Raw genomic sequence first — 15,670 nt, forward strand, 5'->3', positions numbered from 1 at the left:
GTGTCTGATAATAGTGTAACTCGCAGAAAGTAGGTAGAGTGGGTTAAACTAAATAGAAAGGCAAAAAATAATAAAAAAAAGGCAATACGAGCCAGGCGCAATATATATGAATAAGTAACTACACAAATTAAATACGGACGTTTCGACCCTTTTTTGGGTTATTATCAGCGTGGTACCATTAAATTTCACGCGAATTACAAAGAAAACGAAGTTTAACGCAGTCATACGAAATTAAAATTAGGTCGGGGATTAACGCAGTCGTACAATAAATGGTCGAAAATTAACGCAATCGAACAATAAAAGTAACGACTTAACCGTTCTTTATTTGTTTGACTGCGTTAATTTATTATATTGCGTATATTACACGATATATTTGTTATTAAATATTAGCGTAATATACATATCTATATTATTTATGTTGGAAGGTTTGTAAGCACAACATATATTTATTTTCGTAAACATTGCTTAGTAAGCCGGTGCAACCGTATGCGCCAAGTCGATGAAGACGTACGTAATCATCACAGTCGATCACTCCATCTCCGTTACAGTCCTATTTAGTTAACGTTTTGATTAAACGTATCATTAGCGTAGTATAAGACAAGTATAAGCCAAAATCTGAATGTGAACATGGTGATCTTACCCGACTGTGTTTAGCCATGTACGCTTGTACTGTATAACCAGCGCAGTATATATTCGTGGCACATTCGCGATAAGCTACATCGGCTATAATGAAAAAAATCGATTATTATGTATTATTATTATTATTATAAAAATGTATTTATTATTTACTAAAGTAAATAATGTAGGCATACAAACTATGGGCAGATTATACTAATATTGACTTAATGCTAAATGCCATCATATTAGAGTATTCATGTAAAGTCTGTATTATATAAAATAAAGAGTAACGAAAAAAGTCAATAAAATTATTATCAGAATTAATTAACATTATTAGTATTGATACATAGAATTCTATAATACATATGAACTCCTTTATAAGTGTCCTTATTATAATTTTAAGAAATGAAACTAAAAATAAATTTATGACTGAAGTAAAAAGTCATATAGCGTTCGAAATTACCTTTCAAATATAATTTAGAATATCAAGAGACACGGTAGTGTCTCGTGCCAAGTGAAGCGAGACCGCACCGTGACTCTTTTACGTGAACGCACGATTTTAAAACAGTACTGCATTTCTATTTTAATAATATTGTCCTTTCTTTAGGTTTAATTAAGTTGGAAATATATAATTTACAAAGACACTACTTAATCAGATATCTAAATACTTTTACAGAAATATCGTACATTTTCCGCTTCTATAGTTAATAATTAACGAATTTTCCGACACGTGCGGCTTCTGCAGTATTGCTCCGTTTTTAATCTACCGAATGGAGCAACCTTCTCAATGCGAATTAAATACATGTACATTACGTAACATTTTTCTTCCATTTTTTTCTTTTTGGAGTGTAATACTATAGGCTTACTCATTTCAATCACGAAATGTATAAAAAAGTGCGATTGTAAATAAAGGGAAAATAACTAGAAATTACTATTTCTAATAAATATCTAAGGTATTTTGTACAAGAGAAAGAGTAACACACCATCGTCGTCACTGCTCGATTTTCCGTTTGGAGGTGGTTTGCCAGCGTCAACCCAATAAGGTTTTGTTATCGAAAAGGGTCCACACGACGTTTTATCGCAACCAATAGTAGTATTACATCCTGTAGTAATTTCGCATAAACAGCCTAAGCAAACCAGCGACATGAGTTGAGCTGTAATAAAAAATGGATATTTATACGTTATTAATATACTAAAAGTTAGCAACATAAAAAAAAGCAACAGCTTTAATTAATGCACTATCATACGCAGAAATAATCCAGCTGAAATAGAATGCGTCCATTAAACAAGGAAATATTATTCAGTTATTAATTAGCTTTCTAATTTTATTAAACAAGGTACATATATCACTTTGAGCAAAATACTGATAAGTAATTCTGATGGATTCTCTTCTCGTGTTCAACTTTCAAAATCAAGTATATATCACAATTTTATTTTATATTCTTGAATCTAAAGGAAAATATTTATCACAATGTCAGTAATCCATTTTACAATTAATAACATTCTACTATCGCGAAGCAATAAAGAAGTAGAACAAATTATATTTGTATTAAAATAATCGATCAGGTTTTTTCGTTATTTTAATTTAGATTTTGTTACAAACAAAGTGCGTCTGTTGCAATATTATTTTATCAGATTTTCTGATTAATTGCCATTTCTGTAATCATTAACAATGTTTTACGAAAACATAAAAAATTCAGAATATTAATCATGAAATTTGTTACGAACGGGCATACTTATTTTTGCCTACGATATCGTTTACGTCATTGGCCAAGTTATATCGCTTCACAATGAGCATGTTAGTTAAATGATTTTTGTGATAAAACGTCACTAGTAGACTGTAGCAGACTCTTTAGGATAGTATAATATAATTATATAAATACTTTGTATTGAATGGTTATTAATAACTACTAAAAAATATACTCAATGTGATTAGAAAACAGAATCACCAAACAAATGAATTAAATATTATTTTTTATTCTTAACATGTGTGTATCAAAAATATTATATTAGATATATTATTTTATTTATTAGAAAAAGATCATTAAAAAAATATTTTTTTTAAATCATAAATGATACCTCTAAACATGAACACAATAACATAATAAGAGAAAATTTGATTTTACAGATGAAATAGGTAAATCTTTAAATTGGTTGGCAATCGCATAACAGTCAGAAACGCAGTCATGGAATCATAAATATTTAAAAAAAACGCTGTGAGATACAAACTGTTATGATGATACATACGCAGTTGATAAAAATTCATGACACACTAGCGATAGCCGGATGGAATCGGATCTCTGTTTCTCAAATCAATTGAAGATTAATGCAAAATTTCTACTTCGCACAAAGTTTAATGAAATACTGCTTAAATTTTGAAGGCGCATTATACATAGAAAAAAAAAACAAAACGGAAATTGTGAAAAATATAGGCAGTTATTTTCCAAAGTAAATTCTGTTCTTCCAAATCAAGACAAGTTTTAGTATTATTATGTTTTTCTTTATTATTTTATTATTAAAAATTATGGTTTTAAAACTGATATTGCAAAATAATGAGTATTGGACTCCCGAAATATAAAATAAGATCAGGAATGGCTATAGGAGTCAGACGCAGTTGTCAGTGCGTAAAAAACTTGAGCGATTTCATCAATCGAATATATATTCAATCCCGAGCCGAAACGTTTGAATATATATTCGATTGATGAAATCGCTTAAGTTTTTTACGCACTGACAACTGCGTCTGACTCCTATATATAGCCATTCCTGATCTTATTTGATATTGCAAAGTTTATAACTCATATTCTTTAAATCAGCCAAAGTTAGTGTATTTGATTCCAATTCTATTTTCGTACACTGATAGAAAGTATTTTAGGATAAAACATTCCATTTGTAACATACTTCGGTTTTTAACGAGTCTTTGAATCGATATTTTCTCAAATTATCAATTTCTCCAATTTTCAAGTACATCATTATTCAAAAATTATAACATGGAAATAAAATTTGTAGCCATTGAATATACTAGTAATATTTTTACAAGTTTTATACGTGTGAAAATAAGTCGTGTATTATAAATCTCACTTTTGTTAAAAAATGAAAAAACATCACTATCTCACCGTAAGTGTAAACGCCAAATAGCACGATCACTGTCACAAAGACCCACAAAACTTTAGCAAACATTTTAAAAATGTGTTGCTGCTGATTCACAAGGAGCAATGTTTATTAACGCACTGTGTTGGTCGACTGATGCTAAGTAATCCGTTCTTTTGAGCTCTTCTCGACGATCGTTTTCTTATATAAAGCGATAGCAGCTGCATGATAAATAAGACGAAAATAAATGGCAAAGATATGAAGACAGAAAGACAAAAAGAAAAACTGTTTTGGATGTCCAAAAGATAAGAGTTTCATCATTGTTAAAATATCAAAGGTAAAAGAACGAAATTTTGGAAACAGGGATTAAAAGTAGCGGAAAATTAGCCTTATATTATGAGGTTTCGTTTGTGTTTAGATATTAATTCAGAATCAGTCGTTCTAATCAATTCGTCTAGAAAGATTTTTAAATAAAAGCGAATACTTATGTGTTTTGAATGTCGACTTATGTTCATGTGTTTGTGAAAAAATATTCTTTTTCTTGTGATATAAAATATTATACAGATATATAGAAAGCATAAATAAATTGTAGATATAAATTTAAATATTAATGAAATTAATAAAAAGACAGGGTGTCCTATTTTAAAAAACGCACCTAATTCTTCAACGAAGCATTTTCAGGGGGTATTTTATTGGTCATCTGCAATGTCATAATATAAAATTTTATTCATAAATCAACATCAGAAGGGATACGCGAGACACAATAGACGAGCCAAGTCAGTCGACGCGCCTGACATCCGAGTGTATGTCTGCGCTCTTCCACGCTCTTCTACCCGCTCGAAGCTGGCCGAGCCGCGCCGAGGCCGCCGAGCGCCCAGCGCACATGTACATACACGGCTCCGTCAGCTGTGTGCGTGTCCCCACCAGGCGCGCAGGCAGCGGGCAAAATAGCACCATTAACATCTCTGCTAACGGGTGGTAGAGTTGGTCTAGCTGGAAAACGGCAGGCTTACAACCGCGAGATAGCGGGTTCGAGTCCCACCTGGCCGCCTCCTGAGCGGTCTCGAAAATCTCGAAATTAAATTAAATTGGTGGCATTCGTGCCGGTTGGTTGCCGCGTTGTCGGTTGGTTATTTGGTCCCCCCACACGGTGTGGGACCTCATCTGATATTCTTTAGCAGGTTTTGAACAAATGTTCTTTTTTTTTATAAGTGCTCTGTCTAGATATATACTAATAATTTTACTAAATATTACTAAATAATTTTACTAAATTTTAGTAATATTAAAGTTAATAAAAGTTAATAAAAGTTAATAAAAGTTATAAAATTATTGATAATTTCATATAGTTTTTAATGTAGAACTTTTACTCAAAAAATGTTTTAAGATATTATCTTTTGGATATCATAAATGACAAATTCATATGTTGACGTATGTACATATATCGGTTCTTATTTAGACATGATAAATAAGAACTCTATATGTATATGTCGACAAACTTCAAATATCTTAAAGATGTCCTGTTTGAGAAATCTTTTAGATATCATTTTTGTGATATCTCTTTGCTCTCAAAAAATGGTGCATCAGATAACATTCTGACATCTTTATATGTATAATCGTTTAGAATCGAAAGAATTTGAAAGCAATTTTGAGATAGCGCATAGCTGTACGTGCGTGAGCGTGGTCGACTTCGTAGTTGACGAGTCCGAGATTGATTCCGACCGAGTCATTTTATACAAGCCGATGAAATAACGCAGTTTGTTGTTAACCCAAGAACGGACATCAGGGACCTCAAGTATTTTTAATATAATTATGAAAATATGAAAATGTGCGCGAATATCGACGTACACCTTCAATCGTATTGATTTTATACATGTGACCATGAGAAACGGTAGTATCTTGTGTCAAGGGCATGTGCTATCAACGTACAGTGAAACCGATCTGCGCGCGTAGCTATATTTTATATATTTTATATAATGTAATATTTAAAATTGCATTACAAATTTTATAATTGTAACTTAGGATTGAAAGAATTGATATTAAAATTAATCTAATCTTATATGATATTAATTTATAAATGATTTATAAATAATATGTTATAAAATAATATGCTATAAAATTCGACACATGACTTTATAAACGTTTTAACAAAAAGTTGCATATATGTATAATTTTTAAAATTAATGTAATTTAATTATTGTTATCTTATTACTTTTCTTCTACTTGATTATTTTTTTTTTTTTTTTTGAGAATAGTTTTTTGTGATTTGCTAAATATTATCAAATAGAAAAATTTCTTAATGTCCATAATTATTACTTAGCGCCGTCAATAATTACGTCGTAAAATTATTCGCATTTTTACCAATCAAATAATTTTCAAATTACGAAAATATAAATTCTCAAAAATCAACTATAACAATAAGTATAAAAAAAGTGTAATCAATTAGGAAGTTATATAAGCATTATATGAAATTTGAAGAACCACGATTTTTCCTAAAATTTTCTTATTAATTACGCAAAATGTGAAAACTCGAAAATTTTATAAAATATAATATAAGGAGAATTTCAGGAAATTGTGATGTGTTAGTAAAAATTCCACATATTAAAGCTTTTATTATAAATGTTCTTGCGTTAGCTATATTAGCATAAGTAAGACTGATTATTATGTCAAACACACAATCATACAGCATGAACATTTAAGTAAGTTAAAATTAATACAATGCGACATATCAAAGTATGTGGAATACCACGAGCACATATACGTTTTCGATTGATATATTTGTTGCATATCAAATCCTAAGAGATAAACTTATACTAGATAAAATTTAATGGGCAAAACTAGAGGCGGGAACTAGTTTCGTTGCTAATAATAATGAATGATTGTATCACAAATATTTGATAAAGATACAAGATGGGTTTTCATCGGACATGTATATTACGATAATTAAGGGATTGTTATTAGGCGGTAGTATAACATACACATATTATTGATTTTGGAAGGTTTGTAAACACAACTTGAATTTATTCTCATATTTGCTGTTTAGGGCGCCGTTGCAGGCGTTTGCGCCAAGTCGATGAATACGCAAATAATCTTCGCAGTCGACCACTCCATTTCCGGTGCAGTCCTATTTAATTAATGCACATTAGTTGTTAAGATGAAGAAGTGTAGTATAAGCCAAAATCTACATATGAAAATTGAGTAAATTACTTACGTGACCGAATTTGGCCATATAGTTTTGTACTGCACCAGCAGCACAGTAGGGATCATTGACGCATCTGGCATAAGCTATAATAAAAAAAAAGAAGCAATTATTATAGATTTATATTTATCAATCAGGTTATAATATTTATATTTATTATTTAGTCATTAAAATAAATAATATAGACATACAATTTATACAATGATTATATTAACGTTGGTTGACAAAGAAATGGAAATTATTTTCATTATTTGAATGCATAAAGTATCTTATATATCTTATAAGAAAGTAACTGACCATCGTTACTGGTTGGCTCGTTGTTCAGAGTTGGTTTACCGGCGTCAGACCAGTAGTCCCATGTTATGGCGAAGGGTCCACATACGGATCCAGAACACCCGCGAGTGGTGTTACATCCTGTGCTAACTTCGCATATACAGCCTAAACAGACCTGCGATATAACTTGAGCTGAAACAAAAAACAGAGATGCAAATTAATACGTAAAAACTAGAAATGAATGACGTTTTTTTAATATCTTATCATACGCAAAATAATCGAGCAGAAATAGAGTACACTGATAAAACAGAAAAGTATCATCTAATTAGTAACTCTAACTTTCTATTTTTATTAAACAAAAGGAATATAAATCGCTTTGAACAAAATAATGATATTTATAAATTTGACAAAATAATTTTGATACAAAAATTCCTCTCTTTATGTTAGATTTTCGAAGTCATGCAAGTTACAATTCTATTTTATATTCTCAAATCTCTATAGAATATAGATTTTCAATGTTACTCAAATTGAATTTAATTAATAATAACAATAATAACAATAATAATGAATATGACAATATCTATATCGTAATTGAATTTCTGTATCTTTTTGAGATTTGTTGAAATAAAATATTTACGTTAAGAATCTTTGAGAAATAAAAGTATCAGCATTTAAAACGCGGGTTAGGACGATGCACTTTCGATAGAATTATAATAAGAACATAAAAGTTGCTTGGCACATCTCTACAATATACAAAACCGGAATTTTCGGTGTGTGATATCACTTGATACATATATCTCGCAACATTATACACAGCTTATGTATTTGTACCTGCACGGGCGCGGTTGTTTTGTATAGCGTCACGGTTAAAAATATAACTTAAATCAGCTCATGAATTTAAATTACAACTCATTCAGAGATGGCCACGACGACTGTTATAGTGAAAACCTTTCTTTCGTTCAATTCCTGTTCTTTTATTATCTCTCCTTTATTATTTCTATAACGGCCTAGGTAGCATATTTATATCAAAATATGATGTACAGTTGAATTTTTGTCAAGTAATTAACAATTGTGATAAAATAAAAGTATTGTGATAATTAAATAAATACAAAATGCATGTATATTTTATAATATATCTTGTAACATCTTATTATCTTGTTTTAAATAAAATAATTTTTTATAATTTTGATTTTCACAATCCTCTGACGTCTTAATGACGTCTCGAACGCTAACGTCAATAATACACCATTAAAACGTCTTTAGACGTCATCCTGCTACATGGCTACGTTATTGAACCGTCATTAAAACGTCTTTAGGTTAAAAAAGTTCATGAAGTCACTGCTAGTAGATAATCCCCCGGCCAGCTACGCCTGCTAGCTGGGGGCTATCTAAAGTCAGAGCGAGTGGATTATACTCAAAAAATCAAGCGTGTAAAACATAAAACTCTTTTCGGTATCGTTGAATGAATTACATTGTTTCACTTGCAAGTATAGCACCCTCCGTATTTGAATATATGCCGCGGCGTAATATATTATTAGTGTTGATTTCACATTTATTCTTTTCTTTTTGTGTTTACGATCAAACTTCAATCAAAGTGCAAATGCATATTCTGTTTGAATTATAGATTTACGATTATGAGTTGCAAAGCTTGATCCACCCAATCAGTTTTAATGATCCGCATTTTTTAAGTCAGATTATAAACGGATCATTCTTATAACTCCCACTAGTTGGGTGCGGCCTGAAGCGGTTCATTTAATGAAGTCAAGACCTTTCTGTATCTTTGATCTACTTGTATCTTTTGATCGCTAATCACAGATGCTGTATAGCTGTATGTTGTGTATCAATACCGTTAGATTTTTTATCTTTATAATCGATAATCAGTAAAACTGTACAATTTGATTCAAGGCCAATATGAGCTCATAAAGCGTAGGTATGCGTTCATTTTTTCTTTCACTCAATTCACACTCAGGACTGTGGAATGAAAAAGACCTTAGTAAAGATTGAAACCAGTTTCGAAATACCAACTAAGGAGTCTTTTGTATGCATAAAGAATCAAATATAAGACTGTTAGAAATGCCCCCCCAAAAAAAGAGAGGAGAAAAAAGATAATTGTTCCGTCACACGTATATTCGCATTTTAAACTTATATTAGCTTTGAATTAAATTTTATTTGGTGGATCTATACAGATGAGTATTATCATTTTTAGTTGATAATAAGTATGTCCAAATTGCTTTTAAAAAACACATATAAATAACTTTTAACATATAATATACATATATTGATTCCATTCTATTAACATTTAATATGATGTGAATATTGCTCTATAATTTTAATTAATATTTCTTTTCGGTCGAAACTTTGCATCATGATGATAGTAGGCAGTTATAATTAACTGACTAGTTTATTATCGCGAGGCTGTATACACGTATATTGCAATAACGCAAGAAAATAAAACGAGGAAATAAAACAAGGAAATTATACGGGAAAACGAGACACAGACACAAATGATATATTCGCATTAGAGTAATCAAACATGTTTTCTATATTTTGATTTCGTTATCTTAATTGGGATCGTCGCAAGCAGACCGCAACTATATATTGCATCGTCACTTTACCAATTAAATCTCGTCTAATAATTGCTATTTCTGTAATCGTCATCAACGATGTATCATTAAAACATAGTTGAAGAATACTAATCATAACATGCAACCGAGCACAAAGTTATATTTACTTATGGTATCTTTTACGGTGAATAAGTTACATCAATTCACGGTAAACATATATCATTTGATTTTTGTGACAAATATAATATCATATAAAGCCAACAGATTATAGCAGACTTTTGACAATGTAATATATGATTATAATCACGTAACACTTTTGTCTTACATAGTCTCTAATAATCACTAGAAAACATATATACACAATGTGATTAAAAATTTAAAGAGAGAGAGAGAGAGAGAGAGAGAGAGAGTTAAATATTATTATTTATTCCTAACATGTGTACATATATATTAGATATTATTTTTTTCTTTTAAAGGTTTTAAATGACGTTTCTAATATTAGCACAATAAAATAATAGGGGAAAGGTTATAGAGATGGAATAAGAGAGAACTCTTTTGAGATTAGCCGACGTATTGCATAACAGTCAGGGACGTGGTCATGGACACAAAAATATGTTTTAAAGAATTCTGTGAGATACAGACTGCTATTAATGACGCGACTGATAAAAATTCCTGGAACTAACAGTAGCCGGATCTGATCGGATCTATTGTTTCTCAAATTGATCGAAGATTAATGCAGAATTTCACTTTGTGCAAAACGTAAGTTTAATAAAATATTGCTTAAATATTTAAAACGGATTATATAAACAAATATACATATATAAACGGAAAATGTGGGAAACGGGCAGTTAGTTTGTATTAAAAATTTTAATGTTTGAAATCAAGACATATTTTGTTATTATATATTAAGTGTCTTCAAGCTTGTATTTCAAAATTTGTAGCTGAAACTTTCTGAATCAAACAAAATATCTAATAAATTCTGTTCTAAAATCAGATTTCAAATATTTTATATTCACACATTCATAGAGAGTATTTTGGGGCTAAAATATATCATTTGTAATATACCTCGAATCAGTTTTTAATGAATTCTTGAATCAAAATTTTTTCAGATTGTCATATTTCTCCAACTTTTAAACGAATATCATTTCACATTCATAACATGTAAATTTTCTTGAAAATTTTAGCCATGTATTAATTGCTACGTAATATTATAACGTGTTTAAATCAGAATTCTCACCCATTTAGAGAAAATTCGCGCTGTAATTCGTATTATAAATCGCTCTTCTATTAGAAAATAAAAAAAATACATCGATAGCTCACCAGAAGTATAAACGCAAAATAGCGTGATTATTGTCACAGTAACACACGAGACTCTCGCAAACATCTCGAAGATGTGATGCTGCTGATCCGTAGGAAGCAACGTCTACTGCGCACTGTACTGGTCGACTGGTACGAGGTGATCCACGCTTTCGACCACTTCTCGACGATCGCTTTCTTATATATACGGCGATAACAACGCGTGACGAAGGCGAGGACAAACGATGAGGATACGAAGACACAGGAAGAGCGGGGAAAGGAAGAACCGTTCGCGACCGAAGGACAAGAATCTCATCGTTATTTGCGCCAGAAGAAAAAGAGAAACGAAATTCCAAACACGTTTTCCAAACGGGATTGGAAATAGTCGAAAATCAGCAGTCAGATGATATTCTGTTTGATATTAAGTTAGGAATCGTTCCGTTCTTCATCAAGTAAATTTTTTTAACAACAACGAATATGTACTTTGGAAAAGAATCTTCTAAGCGTAGCAATAGTCTTTAAAAATTAAATTAAACAGTTCTTCAAAATTAGAAGATATTCCACAAATGTCTATATATACATAATTTTTATATCGATAAGCTGAAAGAAGAGACAAATTTTTCTTCTATTTTTTACTACTTATTACATGGAATTTGCTAAATTATTAAAATAAGACATTTGCATATCCGTATAAATCATATGAATAAGATATTAATTAATTTATGATATCTTGGTTGCAATTAGTGAAGAATATTTATTCTTATATTATATTAATATTTATCAATTCTGTATATATTTTATGCTATAATTATTTTATATTAAAAGAATGTAACTTATTATACGTTTAGGATCTCACATAGTTATTCTTATACTGCATCTTTCGAATTCTTTTATTCAAAACTTGCAAAACTCGAGAGATATTAAAAACGGAAAAAAGCAAGTCCCGCGTTCTTTCATGAAGTTTTAACGCGTCTTGCAGTGAAAGTATCGACGTTAGCATGTCAATATATAAAAATCTGCGACAAAAACAAAAAGATAAAAGAAAAGAATACTAAAGATCTGATGTTGCATTGTTTTACAGTAGAAGAGAACAAATCTTGAATTTTAATCCTGCATCTTTTCGCGATCCCTATAACGCCCGTCCTGATAAATGGCAGATCGTCGTTACTTGGAAACTCGCAACACAGAATCGTGAAGAGACTACGACAACCGGATCCCAAGTTCAATGTCAATGCCCTAGGGACGCACCTCTCCTCGATGATCTTACAATTGATACTTTTCCTTGAGAACAAGTTTATAAGGGACGGCAAGCGCGCGTGAAGAACGCGTGTCGCTTATACGTTGCGCCATCGGCATACTATTTACTATTATTAGCCCAAATTATTCATTTAAATTTTGAAATAAGAAATTTTGATGCATATTAAGAACCAATACGAAAGAGGGAATTCCATTTTTCTATATATATGCCCGATAACGGTTGATTGATCAACGTGTTTGCTTATTATTTATTACGTCTACAAGATGTATGAAATTCCCGTTGCGTAATCGTATAAGCGATATAACATGAATAACATGATATAATGTCTGTACAACTCTTGTCCGCCGCTGACGATATCTGTAATTTGTTTTTTTTTATTGCAGTTTCTTTCCTGCTGAAGCCGATACTAGTTTGAATTATAATTTTTTAAACCTATATAATTATAAAAATTGCATAGCAAAAAATTAATATTTTTAAATTGAAGCAGGTAACCGTTATATGATAGTATTGACGTATTTCATATGTTATATACAATATTTTTTATTATAAAATCGTTATATTCTTTTATAGCAGTAATTGCAATATTGAAACTTTCACGTTAATATATAATCTTTTCAGTTACATATTTCATTCTATTTATTTTGACATAGATAATATATTTATGGATATTCTGTAAAAAAAACTAATGAGATGGAATAGAACATGCATAAAAACGTATAAATGCGAATGATTATTTGTGCGTGCGTGCTGCATATATATATATATTCGACAATATTAAAATTTATCTAATAATGTATACATGTAAGGTATTAAAATGAATACATGCAATGAAGCTTTAATAGAATTGTATTACTCTTGAAGACTGCACAAGGAATCCTTCGGGTATATTAAGAGAGTAACAAATTGCGTATATACAAACAATTAATATTTATTAATCCAATATTAAAAGTAATGAGCTGTTTTTGTTTCTTAGATCTTGTTGAACGAAGCAATGTCTACGGATTGAACGAATTCCTCGAATTCTTGAATCTGTTCAATCAGAAAATCCACCGATACTTTCTCGTCTTCTATCACGCACATTATTTGTAACTTGTTTATGCCATAGCCCACTGGGACAAGTTTTGCTGAAAAAAAGATACATAATTCAGTTGTATAATTTGCTTACGTCGATCTGCTACGTATATCTGTCGAAAGAGCGACAACGACTTACGAAAGTATACGAAAGTACTTACATGCACCCCAAACAAGACCGTCCATCTCAATCGATCTCACTGCGTTTTCCATTAACTTCATATCGGTTTCATCTCCCCAGCTCTTCACGTCCAGCACGATACTCGACTTGGCAATGACTGCGGGTTTCTTTGATTTTTTCTCCGCGTACGCCTTTAACCTTTCCTCCCTGATTTTCGCAGCTTCTGCATCCTCGTCTTCGTCCGAACCAAATAGATCTAGGTCGTCCTCGTCGTCGTTTGCCTTTCCCGTAGACGAAGCCGGGGCACCGGCGGTGCTAAAGATGGCAGGTGCTTTTTTTTCTCCAGGAAGTGACTTAAAGTCGTAGGATTTTATGTGGTTGTACCAACGGAGTACATGAGGATTTGAAGATGTCGGTGCCTTCCCCAGTGCTTCGAGTACTGCAACATCGGCCTGAGTTGGTTGCCACCTATCGAGCGTAAATTCTTCTATATGATACGTTATTTTGTATATCAAGGTCACTCCTTCATTGCGTATTACTAAAAAGGACTTACAATTCCTAGTAGTGTTTCGATCGGAAACTTTAATACCACTTTAGTGTTATTAATGAGCTATTGATACAGTTAATTTGATACCAATTTTTCAATTTCATTACCATTCTTACTATGAACAAATTAAAAATTAATAATATTGTATAAACAATACATGAAATTTTCAAAAAGTAAACGCAATTTCTTTTATATAAAAAAATCTCCATTAATATCTAAAGAAAAATTATCTTTTCCATGAGTAATATTGTTTATCTTGCAGTATATGTTATTTACAGAATATAAAAGAAAGAATGATATTAGAGTGACAAACATAAAGGGTATTTTGAACTACGCATGCCAGAAGTCATTGAGATCCTTATTCTTATGCGTATATTCAGATAGGTACGTATATGTAAGTATAGATAACAAATCACATACGGAACCGTATGTAGACAAATTCGTCCAGAAACTTGCAAAGAGTTAATTCTACGGAGAAGGTTTACCAAAAAGGATAGGTAGGAAGAAGATGAAAGAAGAGACGTAAAAATAAATGCAAGATGTATGCGTGTGCGTATGCGTATGTGCTGTCCGTGTGACACATGTCCATACGCGACACTGGAAACGTCGTGTTTTATGAGTTTTATCTCGGCCGGGCGGGCCGGGGAAGATGCTGCGCAGGTGCTCGTGACGGGACACGGGACGGTCGCTCCTCGTGGGAGAACGGGACGGCGGGAGTGCGCCGTGATGTGTGCACCAGGCGAAAATGAGAAATAGGGAAGGCAAGATGCCGACAAGCGGAGCACGTGTACCGGAGAGACGTTAGAGTCGCGCCGAGAACGCGCTAGAAGTAGGCTCACCCCTCGACATAACTGCGGTCGGCGAGATAGCTGTTGAGATCCTCGACGCCTTTATCGGTCTTCAGGTCACCGACAGCCATGGCGAAAATATATTTCGGGCGAGTAAATAGTTGACCGTGAGCTCGACGAGTCAGTAGCGGGGACCCCTTCGTCTGATCGCCGGATTCGCCGGAAGAGAGAGCTGCGCGCGGCGACGAGGTGGCGAGGGGCCGACGGCCCGGAGTCCGCGGACCCCGGTTCGCGTAGCTCGATTTGAGAGCAGCGACGTGACGTTTGTTCCGGCGCGCCTACCCGGCGGCCCGCGGCCCGCGGCGCTAGCGGCGGGAGGATACAAATGGCCGCGTTCAGCAGACACAACTGTTGAGTTCGTCTTATCAACACTCTGCGTTGATTGGTTGGTTCCAAAAGTAAGAGCCACTCACGTTCGACTGCTACTGAGCGGCTTGGTCTGCTGAACGCGCCCAATGGCACGGGGGGCCTGTGAGCCGAATTCGCCTGACGATGGCGGATCTAGTGAAATGATAATGCCGGGACGAGATGGGATAAGAACCAATCCGATAGCGACCGACTATTGACAACCAATCCTGTTTTAGAAGAGCACTGTTATATTCGTCCCATTTTCTTTGTATATTTTTTATTAGACCTGTTTTTTTAGCTGAACTTCTTGCACGGTTTATCTTTCCTTTTTTTCAGCTAAAAAGAACAGATCTATCCTTTTTCTTTTTCTTTCGAACGTATATCGCGTTCAGCAGTCCACAAGCCGCTTACTAGCAGTCGAACGTGATTGGCTGTTACCAGAG

At 32.7% G+C, this 15,670-nt stretch overlaps 3 protein-coding genes across 3 annotated transcripts; all 3 read right to left on the bottom strand.

Moving 5' to 3' along the window:
- Positions 1–303: 303 nt before the first annotated feature.
- Positions 304–3,893, bottom strand: LOC139809818 (lysozyme-like). The gene is made up of 4 exons (XM_071773040.1): positions 3,732–3,893; positions 1,602–1,772; positions 641–723; positions 304–550 (listed from the first exon to the last, which is right to left on the bottom strand). The coding sequence occupies exons 1-4, from the start codon at positions 3,793–3,795 to the stop codon at positions 410–412; spliced, it is 459 nt and encodes a 152-aa protein (XP_071629141.1). The 5' UTR covers positions 3,796–3,893; the 3' UTR covers positions 304–409.
- Positions 3,894–6,303: 2,410 nt separating this feature from the next.
- LOC139810011 (lysozyme 2-like) lies at positions 6,304–11,219 on the bottom strand. The gene is made up of 4 exons (XM_071773351.1): positions 11,059–11,219; positions 7,199–7,366; positions 6,914–6,987; positions 6,304–6,826 (listed from the first exon to the last, which is right to left on the bottom strand). The coding sequence occupies exons 1-4, from the start codon at positions 11,120–11,122 to the stop codon at positions 6,686–6,688; spliced, it is 447 nt and encodes a 148-aa protein (XP_071629452.1). The 5' UTR covers positions 11,123–11,219; the 3' UTR covers positions 6,304–6,685.
- A 1,981-nt stretch (positions 11,220–13,200) lies between these two features.
- Eef1beta (elongation factor 1-beta) lies at positions 13,201–15,108 on the bottom strand. The gene is made up of 3 exons (XM_071773165.1): positions 14,871–15,108; positions 13,525–13,952; positions 13,201–13,416 (listed from the first exon to the last, which is right to left on the bottom strand). Exons 1-3 carry the CDS (start codon positions 14,948–14,950, stop codon positions 13,262–13,264), a joined length of 663 nt encoding a protein of 220 aa, XP_071629266.1. The 5' UTR covers positions 14,951–15,108; the 3' UTR covers positions 13,201–13,261.
- Between the last annotated feature and the right edge of the window lie 562 nt (positions 15,109–15,670).

This window comes from Temnothorax longispinosus, chromosome 3 (assembly GCF_030848805.1).
Source record: "Temnothorax longispinosus isolate EJ_2023e chromosome 3, Tlon_JGU_v1, whole genome shotgun sequence".
In the NCBI taxonomy this organism is placed as follows: Eukaryota; Metazoa; Arthropoda; class Insecta; order Hymenoptera; family Formicidae; genus Temnothorax; species Temnothorax longispinosus.

What these genes read in the sequence shown, in the direction of transcription:
- LOC139809818 (XM_071773040.1), bottom strand. Translation starts at nt 3,795, where the DNA reads ATGTTTGCTAAAGTTTTGTGGGTCTTTGTGACAGTGATCGTGCTATTT. An exon ending in ATCGAGCAGTGACGACGATG is followed by an intron (nt 724 to 1,601) that starts GTGTGTTACTCT and finishes TTTTCATTATAG; the next exon opens with CCGATGTAGCTTATCGCGAA. An exon ending in ACATGGCTAAACACAGTCGG is followed by an intron (nt 551 to 640) that starts GTAAGATCACCA and finishes TTAACTAAATAG; the next exon opens with GACTGTAACGGAGATGGAGT.
- LOC139810011 (XM_071773351.1), bottom strand. Translation starts at nt 11,122, where the DNA reads ATGTTTGCGAGAGTCTCGTGTGTTACTGTGACAATAATCACGCTATTT. An exon ending in ATTTTGCGTTTATACTTCTG is followed by an intron (nt 7,367 to 11,058) that starts GTGAGCTATCGA and finishes TTTTTGTTTCAG; the next exon opens with CTCAAGTTATATCGCAGGTC. An exon ending in CGAGCCAACCAGTAACGATG is followed by an intron (nt 6,988 to 7,198) that starts GTCAGTTACTTT and finishes TTTTTATTATAG; the next exon opens with CTTATGCCAGATGCGTCAAT.
- Eef1beta (XM_071773165.1), bottom strand. Translation starts at nt 14,950, where the DNA reads ATGGCTGTCGGTGACCTGAAGACCGATAAAGGCGTCGAGGATCTCAAC. An exon ending in GACCGCAGTTATGTCGAGGG is followed by an intron (nt 13,953 to 14,870) that starts GTGAGCCTACTT and finishes TACGCTCGATAG; the next exon opens with GTGGCAACCAACTCAGGCCG. An exon ending in CGGTCTTGTTTGGGGTGCAT is followed by an intron (nt 13,417 to 13,524) that starts GTAAGTACTTTC and finishes TCTTTTTTTCAG; the next exon opens with CAAAACTTGTCCCAGTGGGC.